At 38.8% G+C, this 15,946-nt stretch overlaps 1 protein-coding gene across 4 annotated transcripts; it reads left to right on the forward strand.

The window, feature by feature from the left end:
• The first annotated feature begins 3,761 nt into the window (after positions 1 to 3,761).
• TAC1 (tachykinin precursor 1) lies at positions 3,762 to 12,852 on the forward strand. Of its 4 annotated transcripts, XM_036863777.1 has the most exons (7): positions 3,765 to 4,016; positions 4,479 to 4,610; positions 5,667 to 5,763; positions 6,233 to 6,277; positions 6,756 to 6,779; positions 8,240 to 8,293; positions 11,947 to 12,550. In XM_036863777.1, exons 2-7 carry the CDS (start codon positions 4,488 to 4,490, stop codon positions 11,994 to 11,996), a joined length of 393 nt encoding a protein of 130 aa, XP_036719672.1. In that variant the 5' UTR covers positions 3,765 to 4,016; positions 4,479 to 4,487; the 3' UTR covers positions 11,997 to 12,550. The 4 variants fall into 4 exon arrangements, with proteins under 4 accessions (XP_036719674.1, XP_036719672.1, XP_036719673.1 ...); XM_036863779.1 differs by lacking the exon at positions 8,240 to 8,293 and having other exon boundaries at positions 3,762 to 4,016; XM_036863778.1 differs by lacking the exon at positions 6,233 to 6,277 and having other exon boundaries at positions 3,948 to 4,016; positions 11,947 to 12,852.
• Positions 12,853 to 15,946: the final 3,094 nt, after the last annotated feature.

Below are 15,946 nucleotides of genomic sequence, written 5' to 3' on the forward strand. Positions count from 1 at the left end.
TAATATGCATAGAACTATATTCAAAATAATGTTAACGGTGGCAATTTCTGAGTTTGTGGTAATTTTTTTAAAAATACATTATTGTATTTTTCTGCATTGCTTTATTTTTTATAAAGAGTAGGTCTTATTTTACAAAAAGAAAAAAATCAGGTGTTTTTTTTTTCCCTTTAAAAATTGTAGGCAGTATATCAAGATGTTGACTGTGGTTTATTCTGGGTTATGAGAAAATGGATGATAGTATTTTTTCTTTGTGCTTTCCTGCATGTTTTTAATTTACAAACATAACAAATGATTTATTAACTATTTACTTTTTCACCATTCTACTTCTCATACATACGTATTTCACTGATATGTATATTTTCATAAATTTGATGTTTTGGGAAACAAAACAAATAAAGAATAGAAATATCCCAAATAAAAGAAATAAAGAATATAAGTAGCCCAAACCCTGCAATGTTCAAGGAGAAAGTGTGTCAGTAAGTGCATGACCTTACTAGGAGCACTAAGTTAGCAATTGACGAATGACATGGAAAAAGTGGGAAATGTATTCTTTGATCAATTTTTTATCTCATTGTTGTTTATTACTCAATTCTATAAAACAGCCTTTGTTTTATGTACTGTGGCACATTTACAACATACAGCATCTGAACATAGTTATACACCTGGTTACACTGAGCTAACAGGGAAGAATTTGTGAAATAGCTGTCTTTATTGTTACTTCATAAACCACATCAGCAACTAAGAAAAAAAATTAGTCTAAAATGTCCCACTTTGGGTATGGAATTTTACAAGGTGGAGAGGGATATAAATACATATTTGCTTAAAATATAATAACAACAAAAATAAAATAATAATAAAAGAATAAACTAAACCTAAAAGAAATAGTTACTAGAAGGAAGACGGTAGTGGGACAGGGATTGAAAGTATACTTCTTTGAATACATTATGTTTCAAATATTTGAGTTTGGAACTATGTGTTTTATATAATTCTAATAAAAGCAATTCCTAAAACTCAAAAGCAAAGTGAGCAAATGAACCTATGTGTATTATAGTTGATAGCATAACCATATAGAGAACTTTTAAAATGACTTTAAAACATAGTAAGTTGACTGAACATACCTTGTGTGATATATCTTAAAGGTTAAAAAAAAATGCAAATAAAAGCCCTTAGTCTGTTTCTAACAATCATATTGTTGATCATGTTGGCATTGTGTATTGGGATAAAGCAAATGAGTAACAATGTTGATGTCACTGGGAACTGATATTTTGGCATTGAAGAGAAGATGCAAAATAGAAGAGGTTAAAGAAAGACTCTATAGTATCCTGATTTGAACAGAAAGTTGTCATGATATATTCATGATTTTAAACACACACATACACACATTTTCAGCTCTATTTATTGAAAAAGTCTTGAAACAATGAAGAACTCTGTAGCATTGTGCACCCATAATACCCAGATTATGGTCTCTAATTATCATTTCTAATTCAAAAGAAACAAGAGCTCTTTAAATGCAAATTGCAGGTTTGAGGCAGGAAATACACAACTTAAACCTAGAATATCTTGTCTTACCAAAATCAAGAAAGCCTTTAAAGCCTATTTAAGGCATATCAGATATCTCAGGAGTCAATTTGAAAAGTCACTTTCTGGTCACCTTTCTTCTTCTGGCCAAGAAATGGGATAATCTGAGCACCGATTAGAAGGAGGCCTGATTCTATCTTTCTTTGAAGAAATGAAATACTTCAATTGTGTTTAAATCCATGAAGTCATAATAATCCTAAATGGGGGGGTGCCATATTTGAATATATTAATTTACCAACTCATTTTTTAAATTGGTAAAGGGAATTAATCAAGCACTTATCCCATCTTTCCTAGGTTAGCCATGTCTTAGAGTAACTACATAGTTGTTGAGAAAAAAATTTTCTCTTTATATGGAAGGAATACTAATAAATAAAAAAATAAATGATAAAATCATAATAACACTATTTTGAAAGTACTAGTAAGTTAATGGATCTAAAATGATCAGCAACAGCTGCTAACTTTCAAAAGGAGAAACAACCAGCTATCACGTGCTTCTTAACAACACATGCAAAGTAACTTTGTCAGAAAAACCGAACCAACATGTCATTAAACTTCTAGATACAACTACCAAGTAATCGGAAATAGAACAGAGGAACAAGTTAAAAGAAACCACTAGGTGTAATCAGCAAACTCCAGAACATAGTACAGTCTACTGAGCAGTTTTATTTATAAAGAGAGAGAGAGAGAGAGAACTATAGATTAGGGAAGATTTAAGAGATATACAAACCAACTGCAATTTATGAACTTCATTACAATTCTGATTTCAACTAGTAAACTGTATGGGGGTGGGGCTTATGAAACAATGAGGAATATTTGAACACTGACTGGATATTAATGTAAGAAATTATTTTATGTTATTTTTAGGTGGAACAACAGCATGGTTCTGTTTTTATTTTTTATCCTTTCTATAGACATGCTGAAATATTTACAGTTGAAATTATGTCTAAGATTTGCTTTGAAATAATCTGAGTGGTGGGGAGATAGGAAGGGTTTGTAAGTGAAACTTGCAAATTGTTTCAAGTGGATGATTCTCTCTACTTTTGTATATGTTTATAATTTCCCATATAAAAAAGTTATAAAAACAAATATAACGCATTGCATTGTGAGGCTAGGCCTAAAGAAATGAGATAGACACATGGGAATTTCAAAAGTCATGGTTATTTAAGAAAGAACAACAAATATTAGAAGAAAAAATATTGGTTTATATGAATTGCAATAAATTATTTCCTTTATGCACTATACTAAGAACATCAAAATTAACTGGAAAGCATAGTACTTACTAAGGAAAGAGGAGAAAACAACTCCACCCCAGATACAACAGTCATTTAGTCTGCAAGGCAAACCATGGGCTCAGGGAAAGCTGTGATAATCTATACAGATGTTATTTGTCAAATAGTTTCATATTGATAATGACTGCCCAATTAACATCTTCACTACACTTATTTTCATGTACAGTAGAAATCTATGAAGGATCTTAAGAGTCCTTTAGTGACAACCGGGAAGGATCCTGTACACCTCTGGTGCGTTTCTTAGTCTTCAGTGAGAAAGGGTAGGAGAGAAGCGAAAACGTACCCCTGCTCCAGCATGTAGCTAGCTAGCTTGGAACAAAAGATATCCTAGAATGGCACTGATATAAAAGTTCTACGTGCAATGCCAGGTTTAAATTCCCCCGTCTCCAAAACGTAAAATAAATCTGCTGCCATCGTCTGAAATCCTATGGGACTGAAAAATCCTTTCGTATACTGAAGAAACGGCAGTATTCTAGCTAATTTGGGAGAAAGATGTTCTGATCGTAGAAAGATGCTATTGATATATCTCAGAAACACTTAAGACACTCTGCAGATGGAAATAGGGGGGAAATGTCTCCCTACCCACCCCCCATTTGAAGTTCTCCTTTCTTAGTCTGATTTTCGACAACAATATCTTAATACCCGAAGTTATTTGGCCATCCTTGGAAGTGCAACTTACCCTCTCAAGGGACTTAAAAGTTGCCTAAGTCTGAGGAATGAGTCACTTTGCTCAGTTTTGATGAGTAATCTCAGGTGTCATGGAAGCCCATTCTGAAGAAAAAGAGGGGAGGGGGCGTCAGATCTGCAAACGGAAGAAGACAGGCCGCTGGGGATTGGATGGCGAGATCTCGATTTTCCTATAATTGCGTCATTTCGAACCCAATTGGGTCCAGATGTTATGCGCACCGACGGATTGCCGTCTCGGAAACTCTCAATCAGACGCAAGCGAAAGGAGAGGAGGCGGCTAATGAAATATTGAGCAGAAAGTCGCGTGGGGAGCGTGTCACGTGGGTCTCGAGGCTCAGCGAACCTGGGATAAATACCGCGCTGCAGCCAGCAGGCAAAAGCGCGAGCTGCTGCGACAGAGAGTGCCGAGCGCCCAGCGAGCGCTCCGACCCGCCGAGGAACCCCAAGGGCTGGTCAGCCGCAGTAAGTGCCTGCGCCCTGCCGGGTGGGCTTCCCGCACCGCGCACCGCTCCGAGGCGGCGTCTAGCAGGGCTGGATGGGCCGCTGCGGCGAGGGACAGCGGGGAGACAGCTGAGGGACAGCGGGGGGACTGCGGGGAGACGGCGGCGAGACGGGTATCCCAAGTGCCTTGTCCCTCTTTGTCTTCCACCCGCAGAGCCTCCTGGCTTGAAGGTGTGGGTTGGTGGGTTGGGGGCTGGGGGAGCTGGGATCTAGGAAGAAGAGGATTTGAGAAGCTTTAGGGCTTGATTCTCTTCCCTAAAGGGTACCGACAGGACTTCAGCCCTTAGGCGGTTTATCTTGTTTCAATCGACCTTGAGTTCCGTTGTGGGATCGAAAATTCTGCTGCCTCAACTCTTGGATAGACACCCCCAATACATATATTTTTTTTTTCTCTCCTCTGCCTCTTCTCCCCACTCTTCCCAGAAATCCAACATGAAAATCCTCGTGGCCTTGGCAGTCTTTTTTCTCGTCTCCACTCAACTGTTTGCAGAAGAAATTGGAGCCAACGATGATCTGAATTATTGGTCTGACTGGTCCGACAGAGACCAGATCAAGGTGAGACCCGGTGCCAAGATGGCCCGCGACGTTCTTCATGGGCTTAGGAGGTGTCACTTACCCCCCGCGATAGCATCCTAGTTACCCTAGCGGGCACCGGGACCGCAACCAGAGGCGGTGGAAGCGCGCCGGGAGGGATGTAGAGGAACGCCATCCCCTGGGTCCCACACGAGATTTTGCATCCAAGAACCAAGTTTCCTCCCGAGGGCTGCATCGTCGGGTCTCGGGAACTCTCTGGAGGAATAATACCCTCCCAGGTGATCCCGGAATCCTCACAAGACTGGAAACCTCACAAGGTTTCATCCCCTGGTAACGCGGATTTCGGAGACTCAGGTCCAGCTGCAAGGACCTGGCATTTGGAAATGCTGGGGCAGGGGCAGAGGAGTGCGCGCCCGACGCAGGCAAAAGCAGGGGCAAGTGGCGAGGTGCTGGGGTCTTGGAGGGGCGCAGGTGGGTAGGAGACTAACTTCCTGCCATGACTTTTATTTTACGGACCTGGAGACGTAGCCGCAAGTTTTCCTTTAGATTGCTCGCAGGCTATTCGCGCAAGGGAGCGCGCCCCGCCGGAACAGTGAAAGTCGCGCACTGTTAGTCGCTTGTAAAGGGCTGTCACCTTCCCTACCCTCCCCCCGCCACTCCCCCCCACACACACCTGTGCGCATTTAGGGCGGTGAGAAGTCTCCAAAGCCCGAGCTAGAGATGAACAAAGTCCGGTAGCTGAGCGGCAGATGAGTGAGGGTCCCTGGGATGGGAGGAAAGAGGGGAAAGTGAGCAGGGCTTGGAGACGACGAGCCTCCAGCTAACTGGTTAGGGCTAGGCTTCGGGGAGGCGGCGGCGCCGGACACGAATTGGGCGGGGAGGGGTGGAGAGAGGCAACGCCCAGGTGTGGGGAGGCCCGGCCTCCTCTCGCCTCGGAGCTGGTTCCCCAGCCCTGGCTCGGCCTGTCCCCACCGCCAAGATTTGCCCCAGGCTGGAGCGCACCGCCAGAACGACTCTAGTTTGCCGGCGCCTTGCACTGGTTGCCTACACGCCCCTGTCGGTGCGTCTGTCCTCTAGGAGGAGCTGCCCGAGCCCTTTGAGCATCTTCTGCAGAGAATCGCCCGCAGACCCAAGTCTCAGCAGTTCTTCGGATTAATGGGCAAACGGGATGCTGGTGAGATGGGCAGCCATCACCCTCTCTGTCTCTCTGGGCAACCCCCCCCCCCCACTCCCACCCCGGAATCCTAGCTCATGCTCAGAGCGCGCAGTCTCTCTTGATCTATGTGCAGAGATTTCCACCCTAAAATGGGTATATCTCCCGGAGCGCAACTCTGGCCCTCACCCCGCTAACACACACATGCCACGGAGGGAGGGAAAGATCGGTCCAAACCACCAAGAACAGGAACCAACCTTAAGCTAAGTGCTTCCTTGACTAAGGATCCAAACTGACAAAGAACAGGAAGGAACCGGGCCTCCAGGGGATATCAGAATGTTCTCAGTCCATGTGGAAAACTGAATTTAGACCACTGGGGTTAGATTAGATTTAGGTGCCAGTGTCTCATGATAGAAATATTTAATTTCCTTGAATTCTCACACCATCAGTGGAACGTGTAAACAGTTAATGTCAATTCGTCTCTTGTCAGATTCCTCAATTGAAAAACAAGTGGCCCTGTTACAGGCTCTTTATGGTAAACATTTCTATAAATCTTTATTTTACTCTTGTGAATGCACATGTATGAAAATGGAGAATGTCTTTTGTGGGCTGAAATACAGATTCTTGGTTGACTATTGAATAAAGAGATGGGTTTGCTCTCTCTCTCTTGAACATCAAAGCTGACCGGCCTTGAAGATGTGTCTCTTATAAGAAAACAAGACAGGTGGTAAGGCCAGGCAGTTCAGGCCTCAGGAGTCTCACAGACCTGGGTTTGAATCTGTGGCCCACATAAATCACTTAAAAATATTCCTTTTGTTTAAAATATTTTGTTTTTATTATTAATAATTTGGATAGCATTTATGATTCTGCTATATTCCTCAGGATAGTACATGAATGGAAAATGTTGCATTATTTAAAAAATCAATTTATTTTATAATTCTCTTTAAAAGATATAATGTAGCTCCTTTAAAACAAATCTATTGTGTTTGTTAATTTTATTTTTCTTTCTATAGGACATGGCCAGATCTCTCATAAAAGTAAGTTCCAAATTATTTTGACATTTATCATATGCAAATGTAAATTAGATTGAATTCCACTTTACATGATAACTTATTTTCTGTTGTAATGTAGAACTTAATATTTTTAATTAACACAATTTAAGAATGGAGCAGACTCATAGTACATCCAGAACATGAATGTTTAAAGCTCTGTTGTTTAAACATATCATACTTACCGAAAGGATGCATTATATTAAAAAATCCTTTAACTCCCAGCTGAACTGTTGCTGAATTCCTGACCCACAGAAACTGAGATAATAAAGAAAGAAAGGAAGGAGAGGAAGGAAGGAAGGAAGGAAGGAAAGAAGGAAGGAAGGAAGGAAGGGAGGGAGGAAGGAATCCTTTAACTCCTGTAAATTGTTAGTTTTAGATAAGAATTTCAACCCTAGGGGTAAAAATCCACCACACATTCCTCTCCCCTCAACCCCACCCCACCACTTCCACTGAAAAAACAAAAGCAAAAACAAAAATCCAAGCATTTATAGGCATCTCCTAGTTCATTTTAGTATGCTGGATTCCATGATGACATCATTTCTTAGAGTAATCCAGCAGCCAATTAAGAGGATGGAGTGAATGAGTAGAGAATCCATACTAAAGGTAAAGATAGATAAAGTTGTAGAAAGTACCAGGGGTCCATCTTAATCACACTCACTTACCCCAAGGTCCACTCACTTACTCCAACTTGGATTTTGATTCACTGGAAGCAGAGTAGAGGCCACACTAATATAGCAGCCATGTTCTTAGCTAATATAGTATAAACCAAGAGACATCCTCCCACTAGAGTTAAAATAATAATCCTTTCCAAAGGCTTCATCTTTGAAAGTAAATAAATCTTATTCATATTTACTTTCTCAGGACTTGACTTTCAAGGGAATTATATATAGCAAAATTCCATGTAATGAAAATAAATGTACTCTATTAATGTCAAAACTAATGTACTTTTTCCAAAAGAAATATTTTTTAAAATCCAATAAAATAGCAATAGTGAACTTTAGAAGTTTATAATTATCAGGTACAGGAATCTGATTTAACTAAGCTTCAGTTTCCTGAGAAATACAACATATTCAGTAATATGAGGAAATAAGCTTTGATGTTTCTGTCACACAAATGTGAAACTGACTCCCTAAACATCAAAGCTAGCTCAAATAGCAATATTTAAAACATTGTATATAGACAGATAAAATAGAATATGAATAAAGTGTACTTGCTAATATTTAGATATAGAATTGAGAAAAGTGCTTTCATTGTATTATTTTTATTTAGTGTCATTTATAAGACTTACTAGGAATCTTTATTTCTTCGGGCTCACCAAAACTTGAAATAATTATATATTTATTATATAGGCATATATTTGGAAGCTTGCTTTTTTTTGGTACTAGTTATAACAGTTTATTTCCAGAGATATATATATTAAAATACCCCTAAATGTATTTTTCCAGGGCATAAAACAGATTCCTTTGTTGGACTAATGGGCAAAAGAGCTTTAAATTCTGGTATGTATAAAACCATGACTGCAAATAAACAGTACCTTAAATCTACTTCTATTTTCTCTAAGGCATTCTTTTCAAAGTATTAAACAGGAATAATAAAATTAAAATGAGTATTTATGTTGAAAAAAATCTAATTGCAATAAATAAATCCAAGAATGGATTTATAGATGATTGAGCTAATATCACCACAATATCAATCTATCCTTCTCAAACTCCCAGTGTCTGCCACATTTAATCATTACCTAACCTGAATCTTTGGTCTAGTCTAATACCCTTTCCCTTACATCTGTTCAATAAGCCACATTTAACCTTACTGAACTAAGGGGGATGGGGGATGGGGGAGATAAGACCGATAATTTTACTTGTTACCAAGGTAATTGGGAAGTCTTACAAAAGGTTAAATCTGACAGTCTTCCAACACCAAAATAAATAAACAAAAACAAACAAATCCATTTTTACAAATCACTTGCTCTTTATGATATTATAGAAACTCAAACTCTAAACCTCCTGATGAATGTTTAAGACTAGGAGAGTAACATAGTCCGTTCCAATGCCTTCAAAAAGGAACACAGTCAAATTATCCTAGAGGGTTATAATCAGTTCTGGCTATAAAACCCTTAAAGAGAACGAGTGCCACAATTCTCCCCATAACCCAGTTTAAGTCTGAACAACTCTTTCACTTGATGTAAAGCCTGCATATTTCCTTTCTTTTCTTTAATTTCTGTCTTCTATGTAAATGCCATATGCATATATCTGAAAACTCTAATTTCTTAACTCATTCATCACAGTATTTTCAAGGTTAAATAACCCCTGTATCATTTTCATAGAAACTGATATTTTGTTAAGCTCATTCAGGCCTTATAGTTCGTAGTTTAATTTGAAAGCTATTCAGATTCTCTTTATTTTACCTTCAGTGAAATTAGAATTAAAATACTAATCATGTAATTAATTAGAAAGTAATCATCACCTGTCTTATCCATTTAGAATATTTCTGGTTTCCTGAAAATCTGTAAGTAAGATATGCTGGCTTAATTAATCTGAAAAAGTCATGCAAAAATGAGGTATCCTAGTTTTTTTTTTTTTTTAGTTTCATTTTATTTTTGGCTGCATTGGGCCCTCGTTGCTGCGCGTGGGCTTTCTCTAATTGCGGTGAGCGGGGGCTACTCTTCGTTGCGATGCGCAGGCTTCTCATTGCGGTGGCTTTTCTTTTTGCGGAGCACAGGCTCTAGGCGCACGGGGCTTCAGTAGTTGTGGCTTGAGGGCTCTAGAGCGCAGGCTCAGTAGTTTTGTCGACCCCTGGGCTTAGTTGCTCCGAGGCATGTGGTAACTTCGCGGAACAGGGATCGAACCCATGTCCCCTGCATTGGCAGGCGGATTCTTAACCACTGCGCCATCAGGGAAGTCCAAGGTATCCTCATGTTTATATTGGTTCTCTACCTTCCAGATTTAGACACTACATTTGTATTTCTTCCTCAGTAATTTGGAGGCTTCTCAAGTTTAAATTTTAAAGAAGTTACCAGTGTACCTAATGAAAAACTAAAATTGTTTTATTAGTATGTATTATCTTCCAGCTTTTGGAAATGGAATATAAGTTTAAACCACACTGGCTTTATTTGTATCAGAAGTGTACACTAGCCCTTATATACCTGTGGTTTTCTTGATAATCACACCAGTCAACAACTTTCCATTTTCAGAATTGATAAGTGGTTTCAGAACATGCTTAACTTTACAAGTAATATAGATATGTGCAATTTGAACAAATTAGATGCTATTAAATGTACTTAAAATAATATAATTATAGATATATTAAATAGAATCGCTGTATGAATCAGAATCAATTTATGACTAAATTTTTGCTCCTCCATTTTAGTTAAGAAGATATAAAAGGAAAAAATGGGCAAATATGTAATTTATACCCAATCGGGTACATTTTCATATAATCAGTTGAGGCAAGGTTATCATAGACACCTTCTACAGCCATTCGATCCTTACCCTGTTGTGGTCACAGACCCCTTTGACAATCTGAGTAATCTAGAAAGTGTCTTCCCAGAGAAACCCTTATCAGTTCATACACACAAACATTTACATATGGTTTTAGAGGATTCAAGGACCAGGTAAGAAACTCTGCTTCCAATTAAGAGGACTTTGTATTTCAGCTCAATCACTAATCTGTCTTTGGTTAGTTTACATTCGCATTCACTTCCCTTCTCTGAGGAACAAAATTATGTTACCGAAAGCTTGTCAGGACCTGAACTTGTGCTGACCATCCTCCTCCTACAAACAAACCAGGGTCAGAAATGGACTGTTTCTTTCCTTCAGAACTGCCAAGATTGGGCCTCAAACTATCCATTCCACCCCAGAAGTGTGTGCATGATTGACATAAAACATTCAACTTATTGTTAACCTCACTTAAGGGAATCTTGAATGCTAATGAGAACCTGCTCAGTGGTAAAAGGGGAAAGTGATAACACTGGAGGCTTTACCTACCTACTCTTTCAACAAATCCTTCTCACTGAGAAAATTGTTTAGAGTGGCACCTAAGATTCCTACATGTCTTTCACAATTCTTTCTACTATTTCTATTTAAATTCAGTATTTTATACATGCATACTGAATTTTTAAAAGCACAGTAGTTTGACTACGATGTAAATCTAAGTGTATAAAGTATTAGATAAAATGATGAAAATATATACTTAAGTATTTTGATCACAGCAATCTGACCCGTACCCTTTTGTGGCTGCAGACCCCTTTGAAATTATATTTAATAATATAATATAATATAATGTAATTTGGTACTTTTTTCTGTCCATATAGTCAAAGTACTTAAGTTACTTGCTAGCTATATGTTAAATACCTTTGGAAGCAGTGATTAATCTTTCACAGGCCATTAGGGTGCTAGGAGGTAAGTTAAACTATGTTGTATTTAGATGGCTCAATTGCCCTACTTACAGACAATGAGATTGTTTTTAGTCTCAAGGACAATCTATCATTGGGAGGAATCCACAAGATAGGAAGAGACCCTCACACCATTAGGTACCCCTATACCAGAAATCAGCAAACTCATTCTGTAAAGAGCCAGGTAGTAAACATTTTAGACTATGTGAGCCATGCAGTCTCTGCAGCAACTACTCAGGTCTTCCATTTTAATGTTAAAGTAGGCATAGACAATACATAAATTAATGGGCGTGGCCATGTTCCAATAAAACATTATTCACAAGAAAAGATGGTGGGCTAGATTTGGCCCATGGCCTGTAATTGGTTGACTCTGTCCTAGAATAAAAGTCCCACATTTTGCTTTCATCCTCCTACTATTCCTGTTTACTTTAGGCATTATCCTTTCTATAAATCACCATGGTGTCCGCCACTGCTTGAGAAAGCTGTGGAGAATCAATGTTGCAGTATATTGTGGAAATACACTTTGGGGGCACCAAGTCTATGAGGATGACCAAAATAACCAAGAATTCTGGACAGATCACTTCCAATCAGGATAAAGACTGAGGCCCGATTGGAAGATGTGCAAATAAGACTCTTAGAAATACTTCAATGGAGTGAAAAAAGTAATTACGAGTTTAAAATAAATTTCTGTATGCCTTGAACTTTGTTTAACTGTGTCAGTGAATCTTCTTAACAAACCCTTTACCTTATCTTTGTTCTCAGTGGCTTATGAAAGGAGTGCAATGCAGAATTATGAAAGAAGACGTAAATAAACTACCTAACGTATTATTCATTTGAGCTTCATTTGTGTCAATGGCCAAGGCAAGATAAAATGAGACATGCGCTATGAGGAATAATTATTTATTTAATAATAATTGTTGTTTTGAGTTGAAAACTCAAAAAGTATTTATTTTTCATATTGTGCCAATATGTGTTGTAAAAGCGTGTTGTCATTCTAATATGACAACTCGCTCAGAAGTAGAAGTCAGTGGTAATTTCTCAACAAAGCACAGTATTCAATGAAGTTGTAAAAGCCTATCAGAGATTTAGTCTCCAAAGAAAGAAACCATTTCTCTTTGTTGGCAGCAGTCACGTCAGCTACTACTAAAGAAAGGAAACTCACAGATAGGCTGTGCTTCTCCATTTGTTTTCATGGTGAAAGTGTACTGAGACTTGGTACCAAACTGTGTTTGTATCCCTGCAGCATGTTTCATGTTTTGTGACTATATAGAGATGTTTTAAAAGTTTTAATGTGACTCTAAGGTCTTTATTTTATTGTACAATGTGTTGTGATAGTTTACATTTTAAATAAAAGAAAAAATATCTTGAGAATTGGGTCTTATTCTTTCATTAACATTTATGTCAAATCAGCAACCTTTCTTTTAGTAGATGAAATATGTTCCAAGCTGTTTTTGGCTGCTAAATACTGAAACAGAAAACTACTAAATCTCTCTTTCTTAAGGAAAATGACCAAAATGTAATCCCAGTTTCTCTCACACACACACTTTTGGCACAGGATCATTCATGGAGAAAACAATTACATTCTGGTCCCCAAAACAGTAAAGGCTCAGTTCTGTTTATATGTGCTTATGATTCCCTTTTACAAATAGGATAATCTATTTTAAAGATGCATTTCACTGGTTATTTCCTTGTTTTGTAAAACATCAGCACACTACCATTTCAGCCCTGTTTAAAGCCCAGGAATAAATGCAGCAGTGTTTGAGTCTCACTAGAATCAAGACACCAAACCAAACTCTCACAAAAGTCACTGGAGGATGATACAGCAAGATAGGGAGCTGATAATATGGCATCACCCCCATAACAAAGATAAGAGCTGCTTTCTTGCATATCTAAGGACTGCCTGTGAATTGCTAGTGCCCTTAACACTCCAGCAGAAGCACATGTATCAGAAATACAGGGCAATCAGAGGGAAGCTCTTGTGTATTTATTTAAGGGGTAGCATTGCTAAGTGTCCTTGGAATCATTTTCTGATTGCATAAGAGAGTGTGAAATATTGACAAGTGGTAAAACAACTCAGGACAAGCATTGCTCAGTGAAATAAAACTCTGTGAGTTTATTCTGGACTGGTTACTGTTGTTGATCAACGTTAAAACCACTTGTGGGACAGGAGCGCGAAAGCATATTTTAATCTTTATATATTTAAATGAATAATTTGTTCAAAAAACTCCAGTGAACTAACTTTCCTTATTACACAATACATTTAAATGCTACAAATTATATTATTATAAGCAAAATGGAGAAAATCAGAGTCATCTAGAGCCCCACTCCCCAACAGTAATGTTTGATGTTCTATTTAATAATAACAATAATTGTAACATCGAATCATCATCATAATAATAGCTTCATAATATATATTTAATCACTCAATGAAGGAAGTATTATTATTATCATCATTTTACAATTGAGGATGTGAAGCTCAAGGAAATGTTGGGGTCAGAGATTATAATATGAGAGGAGTCAGGATTAGAAAGGAATTATTAGGCAGAAATAACAATGAGATTGATGAAGCAAACTGGCATAGTGACACAACTGAATACTATGACATCACTTAAAATGGCATTATGGTGTGTTTAGTGACATGAAACAACATATATGGTATGTTGTTAGGCACAAAGCAGTATTTCTGCATTGTATGTACATATATTTTTCTGCATAGGTGTTTTAACAGGAAGGAACCATGTAATGGATAAGAGTGCGGGGTTCAGAGTCAAACTGCTCAATCACTTAACGGCTGTGTGATGATACGCAAGTCCCTTAACTGCTTTCTGCCTTGTTTTCATCATCAGTAAAACTGGACTAATGATGCTGTCCACTACTATCATACACCACTCTTGACAGTAGACAGTAGCCACACGGAGCTTAAGTGAGGGTCGTGGGACATGATGCATGTCAAGCTTTGAGCACCATCTCTGACACACAGCAAGCATTCTGTGAATGTTACCTGATGCCATTGTTAGCTACTCTCCAAAATCCCCAAAGAGAAAATCAGCACTATATGATAGCCGCTAAAATGGTTTTTATAGACACACTGAAGAAGTAGTAGCAGCATGGGTAGTTTCTAAATAGTTACCACACAAATTAAATCTGGGGCCATCCATCTCACAAATAGAGGGGCGCTTTGTGCTGTGCGTCGCTGCACTAGACAGGCCCCACAGCCCCATCCCTCTCTGAGATTCTATAAATCTCTGCAGCAGGATTGAACAGTGCTGGGTGAAGACCATTGTCTGCCAGGCCATACTCCTGTCTGCTCTCCCTCCAGGCCCAGAAACCTAGCAACCGCTGAGCAGGAAAGAGATTGACTTCAGCTTGAAGTTTGTACTCATGAAATATTTATTGTTACTTCCCCTCTGTGGCATACTTCCTTCAACTAAAATGAGTTTTCTTCACCTATATTCTTTCTAAAATACTTTTACTCTGTTACAAAACAGCAAAAAAGATCAATCTGTAGAGTTAAGTTACCACAATACTTTATTGCTTTGGTTTGGGGTTTGTTTTTTGATTTTGGTTTTGTTTTGGTCAGGATCCAGGGCAAAAATAAATGACACTCAGGCTGAGTCATTAGAGGAAGATTTAATAAAGGGACTAATCACAAAGTTGTGGGCAGGATGTAGAGAAGCCAGCAATGGAATGTGGTCTCCAGGCTAACATCCTTGGAGCCACTGTGATCCCTAGGCCTGAAGAATCAAGATGAGGAAGTGAGGGTCTCTATGTGCCAAGGGCCGCCTGGCAACTGTTGTCTTCATAGGAGGACGAACCAACACAGGATAATCAGTATGGGGGAGAGAGTGGGGAGGTCAGTGAATAAATGCCCCAACCTCAATCTCCTCCCCCTGTCTGATCTGCTCTTGTTGCCTCCATTGGGTAAGCCCACTCGGAAAACAAAGGGCTCAGAGCCCTGGGTGCTGTCCACACTGGAAAGCTGCACAGACAGGGCACCAGAGCTGGTGGAGAAAGCTGGTGAGCACATTGGGAGGTGGAAAAGGAAGATGTTCAATACATCAAGTACCCCATTATTTTGAATCAAAAGGAAACTCATAAGCAGAAATTCAAATAGAGAAATGTAGAGAGTAAAAATAAAAGTCCTTATCTGAACACCAATTCTACTCCCGAAGGATATAGTTTCATGTGGATCCAACCAAAGAAACAAACAAAATTAATCTTATTTCGACTTGAGCACATGCTGAAATCTCCCCTTTTAACACCAAATCATTGTAAGAATTTTTTAAAAGGTACATACATTTTTAAAAGAAATTAATAATTACATTGGGATTTTTGAAAAACAGAGAAAGGACTTTTGGTGGACCAGAAATTATACAGTTTCTGGAAAAAGAAAGCACGGGGAAGCCACAGCTGTAAGCCGTGGTCCTGGCAGGAAAATGCGGAGGCTGCAAAGGAAGGTGCTAACCCCAGAATAGGGAATTGACCACTGCAGAACGGACTTCTCATCAGCAACACTGGGTGCCATGAGATCCAAAAACAAAATCTAAAAGTTCTTAAGGAAAATAATATTCAGCCAAATTATGAATTTGTGAAAGAAGACAAAACCAACTAAAAGCTGTTAGCTTAAGCCTTTATTAAAACCATCACAACAGGTGAATTGCTCAAGATGGCTGTTCTGCAGGAGAGCAGATAGCCTAAAGAATTCACATGTTAGATTGATGAAGGTCAGTCAAAGTTCCACCATTTGTAGAACCACTGTCAA

Source organism: Balaenoptera musculus, chromosome 9, assembly GCF_009873245.2.
Source record: "Balaenoptera musculus isolate JJ_BM4_2016_0621 chromosome 9, mBalMus1.pri.v3, whole genome shotgun sequence".
Taxonomy (NCBI): Eukaryota; Metazoa; Chordata; class Mammalia; order Artiodactyla; family Balaenopteridae; genus Balaenoptera; species Balaenoptera musculus.